Source organism: Arvicanthis niloticus, chromosome 16 (assembly GCF_011762505.2).
Source record: "Arvicanthis niloticus isolate mArvNil1 chromosome 16, mArvNil1.pat.X, whole genome shotgun sequence".
NCBI lineage: Eukaryota > Metazoa > Chordata > Mammalia > Rodentia > Muridae > Arvicanthis > Arvicanthis niloticus.
In genome coordinates this window covers 9,212,928-9,237,429 of record NC_047673.1, presented here as the reverse complement: position 1 = coordinate 9,237,429, position 24,502 = coordinate 9,212,928, and the positions used below count along the sequence as shown (strand labels likewise).

Sequence of the window (24,502 nt, the reverse complement as noted above, 5' to 3'; positions counted from 1 at the left end):
GCTTCTTATGAGAGTTTACAACTGCCCAGATTTTTGTTTCACCGTACTTAAGAAGCTACCCAGATCTGGACAGAATGGGGAATAATGTATTCACTCTGTCTTATCCAACCACAAAACCAGCAGTGTGACTACTTTAAAGAATAATATGGGGCCAGCTCTGCACGTTCATTCCAGGTAAGTCGCTCAGCAGCAGTGTTTCATCTGCATCAGAACTGTGCCAGCAATCCTCAGTGTAGAGCTATGATTCTCAGGATCCATCTTAAATTCGATCCCAGGGCCCCTAACTAGACATGCTCAGAGAGTCTCAAGTGGAAATCACACTCTGATCAGGGCTCCCTAGGCACTTGCTCAAAATGGCCCTCACCTCTTGTCTGCCCCCTCTTCTGTTGCGAGTAAACCCCACCACGGTGGAGGTACGGAAAAGTCTGCAGGTCAACACCATCACTCTTGAGTCTCCATAATTGAGGTCCTCTGCTTAACTTCCTAGCCCGTGATTATGTCACGACACAGGTTTGGATGGCATCTACTCCACGGGGTGCCAATGGAACAGAGCTTCAGAAAAGAAATCCACACTGTGCTGCCAAACAGCTGCCATGCTCCTACTGAGGTGAGTCTCCACACAGGGCACAGATGCAGCAGTGTGTACGCCGTGCACGGTTCCTTTTGAATTTCACAGTTCTGCTGAGGGTTAATGGTCAGAACTGGAACACATTCATGATACACGGTGTGACACTGCTCCGCACATGTCTACAGAGAGGAATTACAGCCACGAATGACACTGATCAGCACATCTGTCACGCCACCTGGGACCTTCCTGTGCATGTATGTGATGAAAACACAAAGGTTCTCTGTCTTAGATTCTACATACACAGTCCTGTGTTGTCAACCTTTATCATAGCAACGAGGATTTGACCCCTAGAACAGACTTACAGCTACAGGTTATGCTCTCCAACCCCCCATCCCTCTAACTCAACCCCGATGGCCACCATAACACTATCAACCTCAGAAAGTCAATGTTTTAACCTTTCATGTTGGCACAGCTTAGACCTGCACTATACCCCTGGGCTCATGTGTTGAAGAATTGGGCCCCAGTGCAGAAATGTTCTAGGTGAGCCCTTTGAGAACTGACTGATATAGGTTTTGACCTCATGGAAAAACTCCACGGCTAAACAGGCTATTGGGAGGAAGTAGAATCTCCAGGATGATGGCGACATGTCACTGGAGGTCCATCTTATCCTAGAAAGACCCCCTTCTCTCACACTGTTCAGTGGCTGCCATGACGTGAGCAGCTTTCAAAGTACCACACACTCCTGCCATGATGTTCTTTCTACCTTGCCTCAGAAACAACTGGACTACTTGACCCCAGACTGAGGCCTCTGAAGTCATGGGCCCAAATACATCCATTCTTAAGTTAGCTGTGTTTTATCACAACCAGGCAAAGCCAAACTCATGAACATACACTACTTCTTTTCTGTGCCTGACTTGTCTAACTGAACAAATTGCCCTAGGTCCATCCAAGATCTTATAAATTACTGAATTCCACCTTATCTATGCTGAAAAGTACCTCTGTCTATGTGTCTGTCTGTCTGTCTGTCTGTCTGTCTGTCTCTCTCTCTCTCTCTCTCTCTCTCTCTCTCTCTGTATATGTGTATATGTAAAGGGGGGAAGGAATAAAGCTAGGGACAAAAACAGACAGACAGACATACAGACACACACACACACACATACACACACAGAGAGAGAGAGAGAGAGAGAGAGAGAGAGAGAGAGAGAGAGAGAGAGAGAGAGAGACTATCTCCCTAGAAAAATAACTGATCTGCAAGACATAGGTAAAGTGTTTTTATGGCTACACATTAAAGAAATAACAAATGATAAAGGAGATGAAAAGAATCCAGCCACCTTTCTCCTTCCACATCCTTATGACTCAAAGCAAACACATCTAGAATCTACAGAATCTACTTGGACATCAGAGGTCATGATTTGGGGCTCATCTGGGGCTCATCTTTCTAAATCAGCATGTGTATAACACTCATCACAGCAAGCTTACCGACAGCTCTATTCCTGCTGCTTACCCACTGCAGATGTTCCTAGACTAAGAACTGCCCTGTTCTTATCTGTTTTCCACACACCTAAAATGATACCAACAAACATACTTGGCCTAAAGAACTGAAGCAGTCTGATAATCGGTAATAAGGAAGTTTTTAAAGAAACGAATCACTTCTCAGTCTTTATTCTCATCACCAAGACCGCCAAACTGCCTGGACACAGAGGCCCTTTGCCCCATTTTGTGGAGCAGGTTTTAGGATTCAGTGACCCCAGGTCTTCAGGTAATAAGGGGAGAAGGCTGGATTCTAACCAAGCTTGTTCAACTCATCTGGTATGTTTTCTGGAAGAAGATGGAGGCAGTCACCATTCTAACATAAAAGGAGAAGGAGCTCAGGAGCTGCTGATCTTCAACAGATGAGCTACGGACAAGTGATGGGATCCTGGAGGGAAGAGTTGGTGTATACATATACACATATATACATATACACACATATATGTATACACATATATACATATATATGTATACATACATATACATATATGTGTATATGTATATATATGTAAGGCTTCTGGTAGATTGACTATACTCTGATAGATGGCCTCCTATCCAGGAGTATACAGACAGCCAAGTTAAATCAGAGAGAGAGAGAGAGAGAGAGAGAGAGAGAGAGAGAGAGAGAGAGAACGAACAAGAAGGTGGTGTGTAGAAGTAGAGAAGAAATAGTGATGGAGAGAACCAGAGATCAGAGATGACCAGAAGAAAACTATATCTTCTAAAAGGAGTTGGGGGGGGGGGAAGTATAGGGGTGAACATGATCAATAAGCATTGTATCACATCCTCAAGGAAATAATAAACATGCACACACACACACACACACACACACACACACACACAGAGAAACGGGGAGGGAGAGAAAGACTAAAAAGCCCAACAAACCTCAAAACAAAGGCTTCCCTCTGTAGATACACGTACAAGCAGGTACCAAATGTTAAGACCAAAAATTTTTTTTTAAAAGTTAAAGATAAGAACACAAAGCTAGAGAGGTTATGTTTTATGAAGTCTCATTCCTAGCTAAGGCAAAGTTGCAGCACTGGCCCCCAGCTGCTGGTGCAATTCTCTGTACTACGTGTGAAACTTGGGTTTGCTCCAGGGAAGGTGATGCTCCCTGACTCAGGCAGGAGTCCAGGCAGAGGGAACAGGCACTAGAAGTGATTACAACAGAACCAGTGTCTGCACCGCCATGTCCACAGTGCCTGGGTGGCCAATGTCCACCTTTGGTGACTTTCTCTCCCTAACAATCTACCTTCCTTCTGGTTTCTAGAAATTTCTCAGTAAACATATCTAAAGAAGACTCTGAATTCTTCTTGAATCAAGTCATGTTCTCCTACATGCTAAAGAGCCTTACATTCTAGCATAGTTAAGCACCACTCTGAACACTCTGTTTGGTACAGTCATCAAAGGGTCCTGTATCTCTTTCTCTGCACCAGTAAGAAGGGGAATGTTTAGCTCGAATTTTAAAAAACCAGCCATTTATTCGACTTGCCTCTGGAACTCCATACCCACCATGCATGCATCCTGCTATACACCACAGGGATTTTCCTGCACCTGACGCACAGTGCCAGCATTTGACAGCCTCTGTCCATTGTTCACTAACTTCTAGACTCATAACCTGAGTCATTAGATCACAAGATTAGCCCTGGGGGAGGGGAGACCAATACTTCTGTGATGGCCTTGTCTCCTTCCAAGGTCATCTTCCACAGAGAGATATCGTAAAGCCTCAATCACTCAACACTCAGATCACCGCTAATGAGATGGAGTAATCAGAGAGAAAGCAACACTGTAAATTCACATCCAGAGCATCAAATGATCCCCGGGGAGGAGGGGCTCTCCTGTCATCCTATGAGAAGAGAAATGATATGTGAAACCCAAGTTTATAACTACAAACGGCAGTGAGGATAGCACATAAGAGATAGACAGGACCTGGCTTACACCACCTGTCCTTTCAAATGCCATGACATTGTTCCCTGTAGAATGGCTTCTATCATGTTCCATGCACAGGGTGGCGATTTCATGCAGGCTGTGATCTCCTTGAGGTTAGAGCACCCACCATCTTCTCTTTTCCTTGCAGTTTCTTGTGATTTACATAGAGTGGTGAGAAGACAGTATTCAGGAGAGGCAAGGGCATCCACACAGAGGCAGAAGAGAAGGGCAGGGCCCCGAAATGACACAGAGATATGGGGTAGAATGTAACTTAAAAGCCTGGTTCTCCCAAGTTTGAACACCCTACTGTTTAAATGAGGGCTGTTGCCCTAGTCTCCTGTCTCCTCCATGAAGGTCTCAAGACCTGTGACCAATGCAAGTTTCTCTGAAGACACATGAGAGGTGTATTAGTCAGGGTTCTCTAGAGTCACAGAAGTTACGGAATGTCTCCATATATTGAGGGAATTTATTGTGATGATTGACAGTCTGTAGTCCAACTAACCCAACAATGGGCAGCTGTGAATGGCAAATCCAAGGATCTAGTGGTTGCTCAATCCCAGGAGACTAGTTGTTTCGGCTGGTCTTCTGTAGAAGTAGGTTTTAACAAATGTTCTGGCAAGTAACTGCAAGAAGGCAAAGAAAAGCGAGTCTTCCTTCTTCCAATGTCCTTAAATAGGTCTCCAGCAGAAGTGTACCACCACACCTGGATCTGGGACTTGCTTTGTCCCAGGCTGACCTTGAACTCAGAGATCTCCTTGCCCCAGTATCCTGAGATTAAAGGTGTGTACTACCTTGTCTGGGCCTAAGCTGCTCATGGCCACTCTGCCTCAAGATCTCCATCCAGGTCAGAAACGTGTATCTTCCATCCTCAAGATCTGGATCACAGATGTGCCCTCCAATTCTGGGTTGTAGTTCATTACAGATATAGTCAAGTTGACAACTAGGAACAGCCATTACAAGAAGTAGGGTTGGTACTCCCACAGGACTGTGGGAAACTGCCAAGGGAACCCATAACATAAAAGCTTCTTGATTTTCAGAGTCCTGGCACTTACTGCGTTATTCGTCAATGGGAAGCATCAAGTACTCAGCTGACCAACGAAAGGGAAATGAGTTGAAAGCCGAAATACTGAACTTCCTCTGGTGTCTCAGTCTGGGGTGCTCTGAAAGTTCTAGATGTTTCTGAGACCTGAAGATCTCAGAATTCCTCCCAAGGATGTTAGCTGAGCCAATCAGCAAAGCCATGCTCAGTCTGAAGAGCTTCATGCACACCCTAGGATGACAAAGAACCCACACGGATTTCCTTCCCAAGTAGCCACCTCTGACACAAGAGGTGTCACCTGCTGTCCTACACTGACTTTCTCTCTGGGGACACTGTATTGTGAAGGAGCTGGTCATGAATCACTAGGGGTTGCTTTAATACTTATTCTCTATTGCTTGGTGGCATCGTCTATTCTGAACATATTTCCCAAATGGGATTCAAAATACAGCAATCAGCCATAGTAATATCAGCAAGAAAATGGACAGTGTTGCCACCATTCCCATTCTGAGACCTGGTATTCAAATCACCCAGGAGTTATCATTTTCCTGAGCAAATGGAAAGGAAAACAGTCTTCATGCCAGCTGACTGTCTACATCTCAGATACTGGATATTATTTATAAAAAGGGAAGAAACTCAAAAGTTAGGGCTCATCTGTGCATCTATATCACTCAGCATAAACGCATAATTGCCCCAGTCTCAGACACCAGATGGTGTGTTCAATTCACCCGAGCCTTTGCTTTATCTTATCGCATTTAATCTGTGGCTCCGACCAATTCTAAATGCGACACTTGCAGAATTGCCTTGGTTGACAGCAGGAGCAGGTATCCTAGCTACATCCATTTCTGTTTTCTCTGAAATATACGGCTATGAGTAGGAAGGACTGGGTCAGGCACTCTGTGTGGATGTATACAGTTTAAAAAAAAGAAATAAAGACATTGAGAACGCTGTGCTGAGCTCAGTAGGCAGCACACACTATGCTCCCATAGGTGTTACTGGAGGAAAGCTGGGAAGCAATGTATACTAGTCAATGCACCATACCGAGGTGTGCAGTGGATCCATGCAGTAGGGCGCATCCACGACAGAGGATCACACAGGAAAACCCACTGGGGCGTGAGACTGTGCTGACCATTGTGCTTTCAACATAAAGGTGTGTCCTCTATTGCATGTGCAAACACTAACCTTTGCTGAGGTAGCATATGCAAAGGGTTCTGTGCATCCTCACAACTCTTTATAAACACTCATACACAAACACACAAGCACACATACATATATGCATACACACATGCGCACACATGTATACATACATGCACACACATACACACACAAACACACATATGCAAACACACATATACACACATATACACATACACACATGCACACACATATACATGCACACACAAACACACATATGCAAACACACATATACACACACATATGCACACACACATGCACACACATAGACATGCACACACAAACACACATATGCAAACACACATATATACATACACATACATATATACATGTACACACACATTCCTTCATCAGCTTTTCTATTCCTTCTTTAATCATAAAAACCTTGGCTTGCATACTGCACCTGGGAACTATAGTTTAGCATTTGGTAACCAGAGAACAGACAATGTTTATCAAATAGCTATGCAAGTTAGGATGGCAAGCCAGTCTGAAAGGTGGCAACTTTGGACATGGAAGTCACCCTGTCAGCAATAAGGAACCCAGATGAAACCGAAGGATTTATTTCATTTGACCTACACTGCAGAAAGAGCAGCTTACAGTCAGCCTTAGAGAGGTCTTTCTGAGCTAGAAGGGACTTTACCAGAGTGAATCATGAGATTCTACCATCCACCTTGACCAGGGAACCTGAGGGATTCTGCCAGGGCATCTGTGTTTGAATTCCTAACAAAAGCGTGAGCAAACATTTAGATGTGTACCTGCTAAATGTCACCTGGGCTGTTAGTTCATAAAAGTGAGACCAAGGGGCCAGGCAGGTACTTGTTGGACAGACAGTGAACAGGTGACAGGGTCCGCAAGGGCCACAAAGCATGTGTGAGCTTCTCTTGCCTTCATTCTGGTGACTGACTTTCTCCTAAAAGGCGCCTGGTCCTTATGAGGCCATCTCCTCTCGTAATGTTTGGTTTGCCTTTTCTCGGTTGCAATTGCTTCTCCTTGTCACGTATGTTGAGTGAATTATAACATGTAAAATTGGTTCTGCTCTTTGGAGCTGTATCCTTTAATCAACAAATAAAGCTTCAAGTAATTCAAGTAACTCTGACTAAGCATTTTGTGTTGCTGTTTTTCTGCTACTATCCTTCCCCTCCCCCTTTTTTGTTCTGTTTTAAGTAGAAATTGAACCATTTCCTCTCCCCCAGCCCCCAACCCCAGCTTGTCTCCAGAGGTGTTACAACATTCACTCTCTCTGGTATCAACAAGGTAAAGAGACATAAGGACTGGGATCTGTGCATTCTCTTGGCTTGATTCAATTGTATCTCTTTGTATCTGGTGCCACAGCTTCACTGTGAGGTCGTTTGAAGACCGTTATTAGGTTTCAGCTTCGGGAACTTTCAGATCAAAGTAGCAGCACACGTCTTTATTTCTGGGGAGAAAAGATCTCAGCCCTGTCTACTCTGGCTACTCCTCGAGTTTTCCCTCCAATGGCAGCTTCTAGCAGGATCCAGATACATTACAGCATCCTTAGATCACCCTTTATCTTTTCTATGTGGAGCACTAGGCAACAGGCTCACACCTGCTTTCCAGTTTACTGATTCTCTCTTCAGCTCCACCCACTCCATCTTACAATTCCCACAGTCACTAAACTAAGTGGTTCGGCTAGGTTTTTTTTTTGTTGTGTTGTTCCCCCCCCCACCTTATTTTGTTTCGAAACCATTGTTGCATGCTGTTTCTTACGTCAAAACCCACTTAATCACTGCAAACATTTTACCCCATGCAAGTCTGTTTCCAGTCGGTTAGCTGTCTATGGCCTCTTTACCCCCTTGAAGCACATTCACATGCCGTACAAACCCTCCTCAGCTTATGGGGGCGGGGGGGGGGGGGTGTGCTTGTAGAGGGAAGGGCTGTGGTTTTGATCCAGAGCACTGGGTCCTGACAGAGTCTAAACAGCTCTCCCACGAATTTCAACCCATTTTTCTTCCCACCATACAGGTGGAGGATCCAGACTGTGTCCATGCTGAGGACACTCGTTTATAGTAAATAGCATGTTCTACCAACAGGATAGTTACAACCTCGGGTATGGAACACACACGCTCAGTCTACCCTTGGCCAGTGTTCACAGAGTTCTTTCTTATTGGGGGAAAACTTCTGACTGTCTCGGTTTGCACAGAGGACGCTCATTGGCCCTGTCTTTCCCACCCAGTGTTACAAGGTACATGCATTACGTCTGCTCAGGTATCAGAGCGACTCCTTACTCTGGGCCTTTTTGTCCGTTCAGTTCTCAGTCTCAGCTCTCTCTCTCTCTCTCCCTCTCCCTCTCCCTCTCCCTCTCCCTCTCCCTCTCCCTCTCCCTCTCCCTCTCCCTCTCTCTCTCTCTCTCTCTCTCTCCTCTGCATTAAAGGCACTTTGGGGGATTTTCCTTGGGAAAAGGAACTTTCAGCATCAGCCTAGCTTTCCTAAGCCCTGACCTCCTTCAGTACAGACTTGTACGAGGACAGCATCCGACTCCCTTCCCTGCCCCTCCCCCATCACATGCAGGTTCTTTCAGGTTTGCACTAAGTGACTATCCCATGTTCCTGGAAGACAGGCTGGCTGGCGGAGGCGTCAGTTCCTAGGCAACACTAATTCTTTTGGAGTGCCCGGCTCATGTCAAGAACTTAATAAAAGCTGGTTATGTTCTTCACTCTCCAAGAGCAGTAGTCAGGAAAGACCAGTGTTATCGAAGCTCAGAATTACAGAGAGCATGTGGACAGCAACCATGGCCCTCTCTCTCCAGTGAGGCAGAACAGGCTGCAGGTGGGACAGAACTGCCTCTCTGTCCACTTTTCAGAGAGCACCTGACTCATTATCTCCATTGTTTAGAAGTCTTGGAACCCCAGGGTGACACCCATTTACTGAGGTGAAGAGCAGTGGGGGGATTTTCTATTGTTCAGAATCACTTATGGGGAAAATCTTAAATTTCTTGTACTAAAAAAAAAATCAAGAGCATAATTCTCCTACGTACATTCCTTCTTAGTCATGCTTCATGAAGGGAGAGGAGCACAAATAAAAGAGTCTATGTGTCTAAACAAAATTCTCCAAGTAATGTGCACTTCTGTGTGTTTGAAAGATCAAAATGATGACAGTGATGATGCAGGTGATGGTGATGATGGTGGTGATGGTGGTGGTGATGATGAAGATACAAAGAAGATCCTTTACCGTAAGATTTTATAGGTTATTTTTAAAACTTAAATTTTACCTTTGGCCTGGATCTACAGAGAACATTTCTAAAATGTAGACTTACATGACCACCACTGGCCTCTCCATCTTATGCCCTAAAGAATGCTTTGTGCTGAACTGCATGCTGCTACCTTTTAGAATATTCCTGTGTGTAAATTTACTTCATATAGTTTGGTTTTGCCTTGTGGTTTGTTTACATGTGAACCTACAGAACATCCCAGCACACCCCAGTGGATCTGATGGGCTCTCCCAGTCTATCATGATGCATTTTCTCTCATGTCAAACCATAAACTGTAAACAGACAAATCCATGAGCCGACATATGTGCCACCCAGTCCAGTGTCCACGTTTTTTTACTGTGCTCTTGTTAAGAAGCAAAAGGCATCACACATACCCCAATAAAGTTTGAAATCAGAGATGTGCTCTTACTCTCCCATATTAAGATTACATCACATGTGTGGTATCAGGCTCCTAACCCAGTGACATCACATCTAGGTGACCCCCACATCATTGCCAAGGCAGCCACCATGCCATACATTCCCAGGATCCACCTGGCTACATTACCTTTACCTGGGAGAGTCTATGTCACCACTCATATAAAACAGGCAGAACCCTCTGACCTTGCTCTCTTCTTCCATCTTCTTCCCCCCACCTTTGCCCTATCTCCTGAATAACCACCTCCCTTGGAACTGGTTGGTCTGGTGTGGTCTGTTCTAAGCTGTGTATGGAAGTCTAACACTGGTGCATTGGGCTGAGACCAAAAATTTCGGGAACCACGATCCACTGTGTTGCAGCCACTGACTACTGTGACCATGCAGGACCGACACCATGTGCCTGCTGCCACCGCCACCATTGCTACACCACGTGGACGCCATCTACTTCTACCTGCTGTCACCAACCAGGTGAATTTCCACCGCTGCTACAGACCAACTCCACCAGCCACTGCCATGAGGCTCATGAAACTTCCACCACGTGAGCTGTGTCACTGTGCCCCCCCCCCCCCAGGTGGTGCTCTGCCACATAGGTTAGGCAGCCAGACAGGCCTACACAGACCTCACGGTTCCACCTTTCCTGATACCAGACTGCAAAAGTCCTCAAACACACACCTGCATATTGATTGGTAGGGAGCTTCCAATTGGTGGGAGGGACCCTAAATGCCCAGATAGCACCTGGCCAGCCTTTCCTAGGCGGAGGGGTTGGTGTTTCAATGCCATATGACTGGCCTCCCGGCTAACTTACAACTTAGGACTTTGGCAGTTGGGTGATTCCTTCCTTGAAAGCAGTTCACAGCCCCATTTCCCACCCCCAGCTCTTGCAGCAGCCAGAAAATCCTGGTACCAGGTTGAACTGCTTTCTGGCGATCTCCCACCGGGGCCCCTAGATATTCTCGTGACGACCTGCTATCTAGGCTGCCTGACTGATTCGTTACCAACTCTTAGGATTCCAATACGAATAGTTTGGTAACAGCCCCTCCCCCCCGCCCTGCACCCAGTGTGTGCTACATTGTCTTTGACTGCACCCCCAGACACCCCACTGGGTTGTCTCTTGAAAAACCACAAATCTCTAAAATTAACGCCTGATTTGAGGCCTTCCAAACTGATACACCTCTGCAATAAGGTCTGGATTCAGTACCCTCAAGATAATGTTTTAAAATTGCCACCTAATGGCAGGCTAGACCCAATCATTTTAAAGGGTCTTCATACATACTGCCAGCACTCTGGTAAATGGAAAGAGGTTCCCTATATCTAAGCATTCATCTACCTCTGCTCTAATCCCTCCATGTGCTCTGCCTGTTCCCTAACCCAGGTTCTTTTAGCCATGAAACCTACTCAACCACCGTTAGATGACACTACACCCTTAGATCCATCTGACAAACCGCCTCCCCTCCGTTGCAGACCTGTTTCCATGCCGCCAAAAACCCAAACTGCCACCTCAGTTTCTTCTTCTCATCCGGATACCTCAGATTCTACTAGCCTGACCTCTCTAGACTCTTCCCCTCCTTCTGTGCCAGCTGCAGGCCACTCTAATCGCCCTGAGTTGGCACCAACCTTTACCCCTCCTATCATGCATTCTAAGGCCACAGCCAAACCTCAAATTCCTTCTCTCCAGGGACACCTAAACCAGCATCTGTCCTTCCTTTAAGGCTGGAGTTGATGGTCTGGTCAGAGTACATGTTCCTTTCTCACTGAGTGAACTTTCTCAAATAGAAAACAGACTGGGTTCCTATACCTCTAACTCCTCCGCCTTTATTAAAGAGTTCCAGTACATCACTCAGTCTTCTAGCTTGACTTTCCATGATGTGCATATGATTCTCACTAACAATTTACTTCCTGATGAACGCAGGTGAGTTTTGGAAGAGGCAAAAACGCATGCAGATCAGATTCATCAGACAGACGGAACATATCCAATTGGATCTGAGGCAGATCCCAGATTCCAGAGCTACCCCGACATAAAAGCTAAACTTAGGCAGTTGGAGAGGGGGGCCCTAACTCCACAGGCAGAAGTCTTGATGCTAGCCTTCAAGGTGTACCATGAGAGAGATGAGAAAGCCCAAAAATAGAAATACCACATGCTGACAAAGGCTATCTGACCAGCTTCAGCCACTACCCCAGACTCCTGGACTTTGAAGGCTCAGGGACCTGGCCCCTGCTATAAATGTGGTCAACATGGTCATTGGGCGAAGGCTTGCCCCAACCACAGCAAGCCAAGGGGACCATGTCCTAGGTGCCATCAGAAGGGACACTGGGGTGTTGATTGCCCTCATGTTGCCCAAAACAGAGGGACATCGCTCCCAGAAAACCCTTCAGCTGACCATCTAAGATTCACTATGGAGGACTGACAGGGCCCAAGCTCTCCTGACTGGACCATGTCTATCACTAGCAGGGAGCCCCGGGTAGATATTATGGTATGTAGAAGACCCATCTCCTTCCTCTTGGACACTGGGGCTGAAGACCCCTATATTCGGAAGACCCTTCCTCAAGCCTCAGGACATTGCGGCCACCCAAAGATCACAAGAAACCATACCTGGATGCAATCAGCAGAGGTTTATTAGGGAAAGAGCTGGCAGCCAGCGGTCTGACCAGGTACTCGCGCTGGAGTCAAGGTCAGACCTCCTCGGCCAGTCCTTGGAGGGTTTTAAAGGGAAAAACCACAACCCAGGGGAGTGGGAAGCAGGGCGAGGGATTGTCAAGAATACAAAACATGAAAACAGTGGAACAATTCAGAGGTACTCACTCTAAATGATTAGTGTCATGTGGAAATCGCCCTGCATTCTTCTCAAAAATGTGGTTTTTACCATGCCATTGTGCCCTATCCTGCCATTTCAGATTACTATCTTTACTTTTTCCGGCTATAGGGCTATAGCCCCACCTAGGTGGTAGCATCTTTATCTGTAATCAGGAATGTCTTCCTGCCTTGGGCGAGGCTTGGGGAATGTAATCCAGCAAGTGTCCTTCACCTGGAATGTGAAGGCCTGAAATCTTATTTTCAGTTACGCATTCTGTAAGGTGAAAAATCTACACATATTTCATAAAATGGCCTTTATAATTTTTCACTCTACAGGGCCACTTACTCGGTCCTGACAGAATTTTGGAGACCCACCTCACCTTCGAATTTTCCTATTGTCAGAGTAGAAGGACAACCTTACCTTCCTCACCAGACCCCCCACTTAGTTGCATTTTTAGGGGTGTACCTCTCACCCATTCCTTTTTGGTAGTGCCTACATGTCCTGTCCCCTTATTGGGAAGGGATATTTTAGCTAAGTTGGGAGCCTCTATTTCCTTTGCTCCCCCAATTTGCCTAAACCCAAGCTTGCCAGCAGTTCCTCTGCTCCTTCTTCTAGCCAGTCAACCTACTAACACTAACATGGTATTTCTCTTACCAGCTTTTCAGGTGGGCCCTCGAGTTTGGGATGTACAGAATCCCCCTGTTACTAAACGTCATTCTCCTGTTGTCATCCAGTTACTGGACTCTACCAGGTACATCACCCAAGCCCTACAGCCTCTCTCTGTCCAGAGCCTCAAGGGACTTAAGCCTATTATTTCTGACCTCTTAAGAAAAAAACTACTTCGCTGTTGCAGCCCGTACTGCCCGTTCCGGTCCGAGGGTCAGGGTCTAGCGAGAGAGAGAGTGGGGATAAAGGGGAAGAGACGCGAAGAATGGAGACAAGACAGAGATTCTGATCAAGTCTCGTTTATTGAAGGGAATTCGGAGCTATTTATAGGCTTTTGCCACGTGCCTTGTAGGCGCGTGGATACCACGTGCCTTGCAGGTGTTGATATGACGTAAGCCTTACAGGCGTCTATAGCGTGGACAGCACGTGCACCGCAATGCTTTGCAGGCGTGGATAGCACGTGTGCCTTATAAGCATGTATGGCGTAGATAGCACGTGGACAGCACGTGAACTGCAATACCTTGCAGGCGTGGCCACCACGTGCACCTTGCAGCTGGGGGCAGTAAACAGCAACACAAAATATGTGGGATATCAGAGTGTGCTTTAGCTGTTGTAGGCTATTGAAAACCAAATCTTTCGTCAGGGTATATGGTTCCAGATGGCTGCAAAGTTGATCTAGCCGCTTTCTGCTAAAGTCGGCTCCCAACACTTCGCCCTACCTCTTCCCCCTTTAACACCCCTATTCTAGCAGTTAAGAAACCTAGTGGTACCTATTGCCTGGTTCAAGACCTCAGACGCATTAATTCTTCAGTGGTTCCCCTCCATCCTGTTGTGGCTAACCCTTACACACTTCTCTCTACTATCCCCTCAGGGACTTCTCATTTTTCAGTCCTAGATCTCAAGTATTCATTTTTTTCTATCCCTCTAGACACCCGGTCAAAGGACATATTTGCTTTTACCTGGACAGATCCTGACACCCACTTTTCTGCCCAACTTACCTGGACTGTTCTACCTCAGGGATTCCGGGATAGCTCACACCTGTTTGTCCAGGCCCTGGCTTCTGACTCTTTATCTCTCCCTAGATCTAAGACTGTACTTTACGTAGATGATGTCCTCCTCTGTAGCCCCTCCCTAGAGATTAGCCAAGCTGACACTGCTGCTCTTCTAAATTTCCTTTCCAGTCGGGGCTACAGGGTCTCACCTTCTAAAGTCCAACTGTCCACTCTTCAGGTCACCTATTCAGGACTAACAATTACCCCAACCCACAAGGCTATTACCTTAGATAGAAAGAATCTGATTCAGTCTCTAACTGTTCCTTCTACAAAGGCAGAGATTTTATCCTTCCTAGGAATGGCTAGCTTTTTGCATTCCTGGGTTCCTTCCTTTTCCCTACTTTCTTGCCCCTTATATGAAGCAGCATTAGGCCCCACCCACGAACCTCTTCTCAAACCTGTTACTAAGCCCTTTCAAAGGCTCTAACAGGCTCTCCTTAAGGCCCCAGCCTTACATCTCCCTGACCTGACTCGTCCTTTTTCCCTCTATGTAACTGAAAAGGAGGGGTTTGCCCTTGGAGTCTTAGGTCACCAACTGGGACCACCTTTTTTACCTGTAGCATACTTGTCAAAAAGACTAGATCTAACCATCCAGGGATGGGCACCTTGTATTCGTACCTTAGCAGCTGCTGAACTCCTTATTCAAGAGTCAAAGAAACTAACCTTGGGATCGCCCATAACTGTCCTCTCTTCTCACAACCTGTCACAGCTCCTAACTTATGAAGGCTTACAGACTCTACCTCCCTCCAGGGTTCTTTCTCTTCGGGTAGCTCTAATAGAAGACTCCACCCTCCCCTTTCAATCATGCCCACGTCTTAGTATTTCCAATCTTTTCCCTCTACCTAATACTAACTACTCCCTATCTCACTCCTGCACTGAAACTTTAGAGGAACTATTACCTCATCCTCCACACATACAAGAGGGCACATTGCCTCAAGCCATCTATACCTGGTATACAGACGGAAGCTCCTTTCTACATGAAGGAACCAGAAAAGCTGGCTATGCCATAGTGTCAGACACTAAGGTGGTGGAGGCACAGGCCCTTGCTGCTCATACCATCAACCAACAGGCTGAACTAATAGCCCTTACCTGTGCCTTCCAGCTGGTACAGGGACAATCTCTCAACATCTACACAAATTCCAAATATGCTTTCCATATCCTCCTGTCCCACGCTGCTATCTGGAAGGAACGCGGGTTACTTACCACAAAAGGAGGATCAGTAACTAATGCAAACCAAATTATGGCCATGCTAAAGGCCTCCCATCTCCCACAGCTATTGGGATTGTCCACTGCAGATCCCACAGGACGGATGACTCTATTGTCTCCAAGGGAAACAACCGAGCTGATGAGGCAGCTAGAGCTGCAGCCCTTAGGGGTCTAGACTCATCTCACCCTCCCCAGGACATTCTTACACTGCAACCTACATCCCCACCTACACCCTCCTGACACTCGTCAAACTCTGTCCTATCTTCACCAACTCTTTCATCCTAACAGCCAAGCGTTGTCTTATTTTGTTAAGACCCACCTACAGCCTACTTCTGAGGACTTAAGTTTCTTAAAATCTATCACTGCTTCTTGCAAAATCTGTCAGATGTCAGATCCCAACTCAAGGTATCGTAGCACCCCTATTCCTACCCACCAGTCTAGAGGTTCTTTTCCTGGAACTGTCTGGCAACTTGACTTTACCCACATGCCCACTGTGAAACGTGCCAAGTACCTCCTGGTCTTGGTGGACACCTTCTCCACGTGGGTAGTGGGTAGAGGTTTTTCCCACAACTAACAAAAGAGCTCAGACAGACTCTGATCTCCTCCTCCAAGAGTTCATCCCCCAATTTGGTATCCCGGCCTCCCTCCAGTCAGATAATGATCCTGAATTTACTTCCCAGGTTTCTCAAATTCTATCTAAGGCCCTAGACATCCCCTGGCATTTTCATATTCCCTACCACCCTCAATCTTCAGGTAAGGTAGAAAGAACTAACCGCTCTTTAAAAACCACTCTTGTCAAGCTGTCACAGGAACTTCATCTTGACTGGGTAAAACTTCTACCTCTGGCTCTTTTCAGGCTATGAGCTCTCCCCAAGCAGCCTCTCCTCATCTCACCCTTTGAACTCATGTATGGACGTCCAGTTTAACTCCTGGTCTTTCACCTAAATGCTCTCCCCTTTCAAACCATCTACTCACCCCATTACTTTGCCACCTTCGTTCTCTCTTGTGGAACTTTGCAGACCACCATCTACTGCGACCATACACTGTCTCCTGTCCACTGCCTGTCAACATTGGAGACCAAGTCCTTTTCTCCCCTCCAGATCACTGGCCCTCACCCCTCTCTCCCAAATGGCAGGGCCCTTTTAAGTTAATTCTTGTGACCCCTACAGCTGCTAAGCTTGAGGGACTCTCTCACTGGGTCCACCTGTCTCACCTCAAGCCTTTCATCCCTCTACCTAAAATCGACACTTCTTCATACACGTCGACCCTAACAGGACCATGCTCTATTAAGCTCCAGAGAATGTCGAGATCACCCACTTTGTCCTCAATCCCAGAAAATGAGACTCCACTCCAACAGCCAAGCTCGACCTCACTGGACTAGACATGGGTTTCTCATCCTCCCTCTGCTGCTTGTTTCTATCCAGGTCAGCTCTTTCATCTGGAGATTTGAAGTTCAAGAGACCCCCACAGATAACAAATAGTCTTTCCAAACAGAGTCAGGAAACTGCTCCATAGCTGGATGCCAAGAACCGATCCAAATTGCTATCATCCCTACATCTGTTGTCCCATCTGAATATTATGTTTTCTACACTTGCTTTCTCTTTGACCAGATAAAAGATTATTATAGAAACTGGCCAGATGATTATGGAGGCTGCCCATATTGGTCTTGCCAGATATATATGCTAGGATCACGGACCAACCATTTCTTCTACCAATACTGCAAGACACTCCTTTTCTACATACAAGACCCATGGGATTCCAGCTGTGGTACTTCAGAACTGATGGGGGTCAGATGTCCTGACAGCTAAAGAAGATGGTCTTTGCCAGTTCCGTCAAGAAGAATGCCGTTTTTTAGGGAACGTGAGATATCCACTTCTGAGATTTTTAAAAAACCCATATAAAAGCAGATACTCTCTTTTGTAACACCCTTTTTAGTCATCCTCCTGGTGTTATTATTTCTAACCAAACTATTAATCAGTTCCTGTTACAGGAGTACCAGCTGCTGTCCACAGAGGAACCTGGAACACATATCTACCGAGTGGACCCTGATGGTGAAAGCCAGCTACTCCCCACAATGAACTACACCCCTACACAGCAGGAAGTAGTTTAAGAGACTCTGTGCTCTGACTCCCCTTTCACCATTGGCTTCCCCTCCCCCTTTTTCTTCTCTTTATAATAAGAAAAAGGGAGTATGTTGGTATCAGGCTCCTAACCCAGTGACATCTCTTCTAGGTGACCCCCACACCGTTGCCAAGGCAACTGCCATACATTCCCAGGATCCACCTGGCTACCTCACCTTTACCTGGGAGAGGCTACATCACTGCCCATATAAAACAGGCAGAACCCCTGACCTCGCTCTCTTCTTCCATCTTCTTCCCCCCACCTTTGCCCTATCTCCTGAATAAACACCCCCCACCTCCAGAACTGTTTGGTCTGGAGTGGTCTGTTCTAAGCTGCTCGCAGATGTGTAACAACATGTAGATCTTGATACCTCATGGTGAGCTAACAAGTGGTCGGAAAGGCAATGCAGACTGTCTGACCTTTAGGTCCTTACGTTGGTGAGGTATGTTAACAACTGATGTTGTTCCCAGTGTGCTTGCTCCTCTAGGGGAGGCCTCTCTCTATGGTAACATAGCTCAGCGATGCCCTCCTGACAGTGGCAGACCTAGGGACAAACTGCCCTGCACTCAAGTTCACCCCATGCTTCCAAGATTCACAGCCGAGCCACCTCTCTGTTCTTGCTAGGGAGAGGATATATATTTGATACCTCATTGCATACATAGCATCCATGATGCAGAACTTCATAATATAGGCCATGCGGGCAATTTGCATATTGAAGCCCTGATCTACATTTTGCATACGATTAAAATGTTGGGTTCTCTGAGAAAATGTGGCTTAGTCATTGCAGGGACTCTGCAGCTGTAGAATCCGAGACCCCTCAGTCAACTCTGCTCCTAGTCTCATTTGTTTGACAGATACTATCTTCTGAGATGATGCTAATTATTCCGTTTCTGTGAAGAAACAGCTCTCTCCAAAAGAACCAACCATTAAAATGCAAATAGGTGTTTCCCACTTCACTGGTTAGCCAGGGAAGGCTGTTAACAGCTTTCTGACGGGAGGGGGAAGCTACCTCAGCCTTGTTTCAACTCGGGACCTTTCTAGGAGGTGTGATCAGCTTTGAGCCTCATACCGCAGAGTCCTCTGGCTCTGATCCCTTCTGTGTGGTTCGTTTATAAGTTAACACAGGGGCACCGCTGAAGAAATTACTGAACAGAAAAAGCTGATTCTAGATTCCATTCACTGCACCGGGCCAGCTCTCACTTAGACTAATTACTTAAATGATTTAAAAACCTATGAATATTTATATGCTAGTGCTTCTGAAGAACAAAGCACAGCTGAGCCCAGGCAGCCCCTCACCCTTTCTCTTGTTCCAAATAGTTCCACTTGCAGAACTGAATCAACCCCAGGCGGGCCTCAGAGAAGTCTGGCCTGGAAGGCAAGAGCCGGTTCATGAAAACTAGACCGGGACCTCCTCCACTGTATCAGGAGGTTCCTCCTGACCACTAGTTTCCACCTCTTGGACAGCTAGGGTTACTCTTCCATGAGGTCCAGCCTGGCTCCTCTTAAATGTTTACAAGCTGACCCATCCTAGAGCAACACACTGTAGCAGGTGCTGACAAAATTTGCAATGTGGACATTAAACAGGGATAGGCATGGGATGTCTAGGACAGTGATGAGGACCTAACCAACCAACAGTGTTGGGTGGGGACACCAACTCTCACAATGAGGACACCTGGGTCCTTCCTAGACATAGTATCACTGCCCTGGAAACTCTAAAAGGAATCCATACCCCTTCTTGGTTCTCATGCTTCCTGTAATGATCTAGCCATCAGACAGCCCACGCCCAACTTCCAAAACACGTTTTCCCTGGAATCAGAAGGCGCCCTTGGGGACCGCACGCCGCACGGGGTACACCATCCTCAACAGACAGCAGACTTGTGTTATAAGAAAAGGCAAATAAAACTCATTGGAATTTGCTCAAGCTGAGACCCAAGGAGGTTTACTTCCTGTCCCCTCTGGTACTCCCAGCAGGCTGAAATCTTCAACAGGAGGTGGGGAAGGGGCCATTGGACTTGAAGTCAGAGTGTAGTGACTGCTCCCAGGCTGGGAATAACACAGAGAAGTTGTCAGGATCAGAAAGAATAGAGCTCCCAGTGCCCCCAAGGGCCATAAGAAGATGGAGAGCATCACAACAGCCTTGGGACAGAGGATTGTCCCTTTGAAGGTTACACTTTTCTCATAATCCGGAAACACCAGGGACAGAGATTTATGTAAACTGCCAGACCTTGTCACCACTGAATCCCTGTTATGCACTTGTTGGATTAGTGATACAAAAAGAACTTGAAAACTTTGTCAAAATACTCCTTTGCAGCCAGACTGAAGAAATTGCCTACTGGTCAGAATTTTCAGGTTAGCTCGGTACTAGAGCTGTTTTCTGTTTTGCAGGGGAATCTGTTTAGTTGGTCTGTCTCCAAGGCACTGAAATCTTTTGGCACCCAGGTTCCTGAGCCAGTGTTAGGAATCTCATATTAGCAGAGGGAATAGGGGCTGGAGCATGACCCCAAGGCTGCTCCTGAGCTACTGTGTCTCCCTAGAGCCCCAAGGGTGGCTAGTTTTGTAGCTGGTATGTCTCTTTTAAAACACACAGAATCATAACCCAGCTTCTGGAGTCCCCAGAATAGAGGTAAGACAATGGTTTCCACATTTTCTTTCGTCCTTCGTACCACAGACAAACACCATGTATATCTGCTTTCACTTTTTGGAAATGACATTTTGTTTAAGCATCATCCGAGGAGCTTGACTCTGGGATGTCTCAACCACAACCACTGGACCTGGATGACACTTCTGTCCAGATGGGCAGCATGTGCTCACTGGCACATCCCCTCAAGTTCAGTCGCTGGCAATTAAGAGTAATTTAACAAAGCCTCATTTGAGGTGAGCTTCATCAGAAGCTTTGGGTAGTATTTTTAAAGCTAGCACATGCATATTGACATCTACTACCTGGAGAAAACCAGTTGGAAATTTCTGAGTACAGTACAAAATAAAAGGAAACTATGACCAACGGGTCAGCACATTGATTTTGCCTCACCGACAATTCTCACCGACCACCAGAAAGAACACACTTTCAACTCCAAAACCGTCCAATCAATTCATCTGTCACAGCAGGTTGTCACCGCCAATGCAACTCATGAGACACTATGGTTGGTGCCCTGCCCACCAGAGCAGACATGCAGTACTCACCTTCTGGCTCTCCACAAAGGGTGCACTGAGACTCTGTGGAGAGAAAAGAGAGAGAGAGCAGTTAGCTATGAGCTTGAGGCCACACGGATCATGAATGCAGGCAGCCACAGCATCCTCATAAAGCTGGAGCTCCTGAGACCTTAGCGCAGAGATGCCCTGACACAGAGATGCCCTGACACAGAGATGCCCTGACACAGAGATGCCCTGACACAGCACTTCAGCAAGTTGTATCTAAAACCTGGACTTGCAAATGCCTTGAACATTATACTTTATTAAGATAACAACCTCTCTGTCATATGCATAAGTTCACACCAACTCCATTTTCATAACTGTACAGGGCTCAACACTTTCAAGCTACTTAGATGACATTGGGAGGGTGGTGGTGCCATCTTCTATAGCTAAATGTTAGATGACGGCTCTGTCAGAATTTACAGTCCTCATGACCGTCAGATGCAGAAAGTATAGCACATCTCATTAAAGACACCCACATCTACCAATACTGATTGATTTCTTCATAAATCAGCCCATGGCTCTATAGTTGGCTTTATAGAATGGACAGAGAGACAGAGGATATGGTATCTGCAGGACAGACCCAGTGGGAGTCACAGCACCTACAGTATGGATCCATATGTAGGATCACTTAACCAATGTTACTGCTTACATGTAAGTCCAGCGTTAACCAGAAACAGATACACTATCCGTTCCCAGAACTCTAGGTCACAAGAAAGCCAAAGGCCTTCCTGGGGAACAGGGGGAGCTTCCAAAGTTTGACTCTCTGGCTGACTATAGGGTATGTATTGTAGGGTATATATAGCATAATGGTATTTGGTTGCCCCAGGCACCCATAGGGTAAGAAGTCATGGTGACCTATGTGTAGCCAGACAGAGTTTGGAATGCACAGGTAACTCCTGTACCACTCAGTGATATACCTTGGCATACACTGGTATAGTATCCTTGTATGCACCCAGACACACACAAGTGGGTACCAAAGGCATGGTGACTTCTGTCTGGACAATGTTGGGGTACACAGGTAGGGTGATCACTGCATACTCACCCACATACTTTGTGTAGACATGGTGACCCAACATGTACCCAGACATATACTTAGAAGTACAGAGGCATAGTGATCTGTGTGTGCAGGCTGTTAGCATTTCTTCTAGGCTCCGCCTCATAGTTACCTGGCAACTGCCAGGTATGCCTGACTCACTATAAAAGGGGCTACTTAGGGCGGCCCCGCTGTGTCTCTCTCTCTCTCTCTGTCTCTCTCTTTTGCTCTCTTACCCTCTTCTTCCTCTGTCCTTCTTTCCCCATTCCCTTCCCCTCCCCTTTCTGTCTTTCTCTGTCTTCCTCAACTCCCCTTCCCAGGCCCTAAATAAACTCTGTTCTATACAATTCCATCCTGTGGCTGGTACCTCAGGGGGAAGGGATGTCTCAGCATGGGCCCCCAGAGGCACCCCCTGCTCCTGCACCATACTGCACCACTACAAACATATCCCTGGCTTCTTTTCCATTTGTATAAAACACAACACAGGCAGACACACAGTACGACACACGGGACCTCTGTGGTAGACAGAAAAGCAAAGGGTCGTTGTACGAAGCATTTTTCTATGCACATGTTTTCAGGGTGGGAGCTTCAGAAGGAAGCCTCACTGGAAACAGAAGGCAAAGACGACACATAGGCAGTCCATATATATGCTTGGCGCCACTAGTAGGGCCAATGACGCCCTTATCCTGATACGGCCAGCAGAAACTCCCACATGAGAAGCCAAGAGGCAAAACCATAACCTGTTTCCAGCAGGAACCCTCAGCCTCAATCCCACCCCAGAATGCAGGGGTTAGGAGTTGCCTTGGGCTGTGGCTGTCTTGCTCAAGCAGAGAGCAGCTGTAAAGGCTTATGCTCGGCTAACTCCATAGAGGGGACAGAGTGCTCACCTCAAGCCCTACAGCCTGAGGTCAGATTCCCAGAATCCAAGTAAAAGCTGGAATAGCAGCACACCCACCTTTAACCCACACAGAGAGATGAGGGGTGTGGAGAGGAATCATATGGACAAGTAGCCTGCCACACACAGCAGTGACCAAGAAGAAAGACCCTGTCTCAACCACAGTGGAAGAAGGTGGAGGCCAGACTAGGCATTGGCCCTCACTCATATATTTACACACACACACACACACACACACACACACACACGCACGCGCGCGCACACACACACACGCACATATACATGGCATACATACACACAGAGACAGACATACAGACACACATACATACAAAATACATGCACATATACACACAGAAACAGACACACAGACACATAGACACACATATACATACACACATATACATATACGTATACACTCATGCACAGAGAGATAGACACATAGACACACACAGAAACAGACACACACATATACACATGCACACACACACACACACACACACACACACACAGAGACCATATTCCCTGGGGTGTTTTAAGATCCCATAGCAGAGAAGCCCCTCAAGTTGAGCACCACAAGAACTTTACAGGGTTCCCAGGAACACAATGCTGAGAACACATAGGTAACAGTCATGCTGGGTCCAAGGCCTCTGGGGGACAGACGACAAGGCAGCAGTGTCCCCATAGGGCACCCAGCATGGGTAACTAGTGTCTTATGCACTGGAGAGCAACATCTGGTCTAACCTTCAACAAGAACCAACCCATTCCCTGCTCTGTTGCTCGGAGGCAATACCGATGCTCTCCCGGTGTGTGAACTAAACCCCAGTACTGGCTCTATACCATGGACTACAACTCCCAGAATCCACGCCAGCACTGACCACTCCCCCTCCCCACCCCATTAGGATCTCTCCCCCAAAGAATTCATCTCATCCCAGCTGGCACACTGTGACAGCACAATAAAGTTCCTTATAGTGAATTCAAACCGACAAGTCAAAGATCACCCAGAAGCTTCCAGAACAGAGGTACCAAGCTACCAGCTCAGCCGGTGTCAGAACAAAAGCATTGGGCAGGTGCTATTCCAAGCTGAATTATTAGTGCCACTACACCTCATGCTTTTAAGTATTATTTCCAGGAAGATGACAGGGACAGGTGATTACGCTTATCACTCCTGAGTACATTTAGAGTGTTTTTCCATGAAAGCCCACAGCTGGCCTCTGCAGCTGTAGTGCACACCGACAAGTGACCGGGTCTGATGGTACTTTTCATGAAACACAGTTTGAAGTTTGACAAGAGTCCCTGGTTCCAATATTTGGAGGTTACCAGTGCAGGCGTTACATACTGACATGAAAGAACTGTAAGAGCCAAGCAGAAAAGACACACTGGGTCCTGGCCTGTGTCTACTCTTCAGGGTCACATTCTCTGGACAGCAGCATCATGACCACCAGAGACATTTGGAATAACCCCATGATTCTAGAACATGGTGCTGACTACATCTGATTGTTGGGAGTCTGGTGAAAAGGCTGTACAGCTTCCAGAAAAATGCCCCAAAGGCACCAAGGACTTCACCAGCATAAACCAATGAGACTTCCAACACACTCTACAAAAGCTCCAGGCCTGGGCAAGTGGGCTACAAAAGCTGTTATGAGGA

The 24,502-nt window shown here is 46.6% G+C and overlaps 1 protein-coding gene across 3 annotated transcripts in view; it reads right to left on the bottom strand.

Moving 5' to 3' along the window:
• Dlgap2 (DLG associated protein 2) overlaps positions 1-24,502 on the bottom strand; it is a 735,414-nt gene that overhangs the window by 293,625 nt on the left and 417,287 nt on the right. For all 3 annotated transcript variants that reach the window (XM_034520297.2, XM_076913868.1, XM_076913867.1), the window contains one exon: positions 20,918-20,950. In XM_034520297.2, the coding sequence (XP_034376188.1) occupies positions 20,918-20,950 (33 nt within the window). The remainder of the gene's footprint in view (positions 1-20,917; positions 20,951-24,502) is intronic.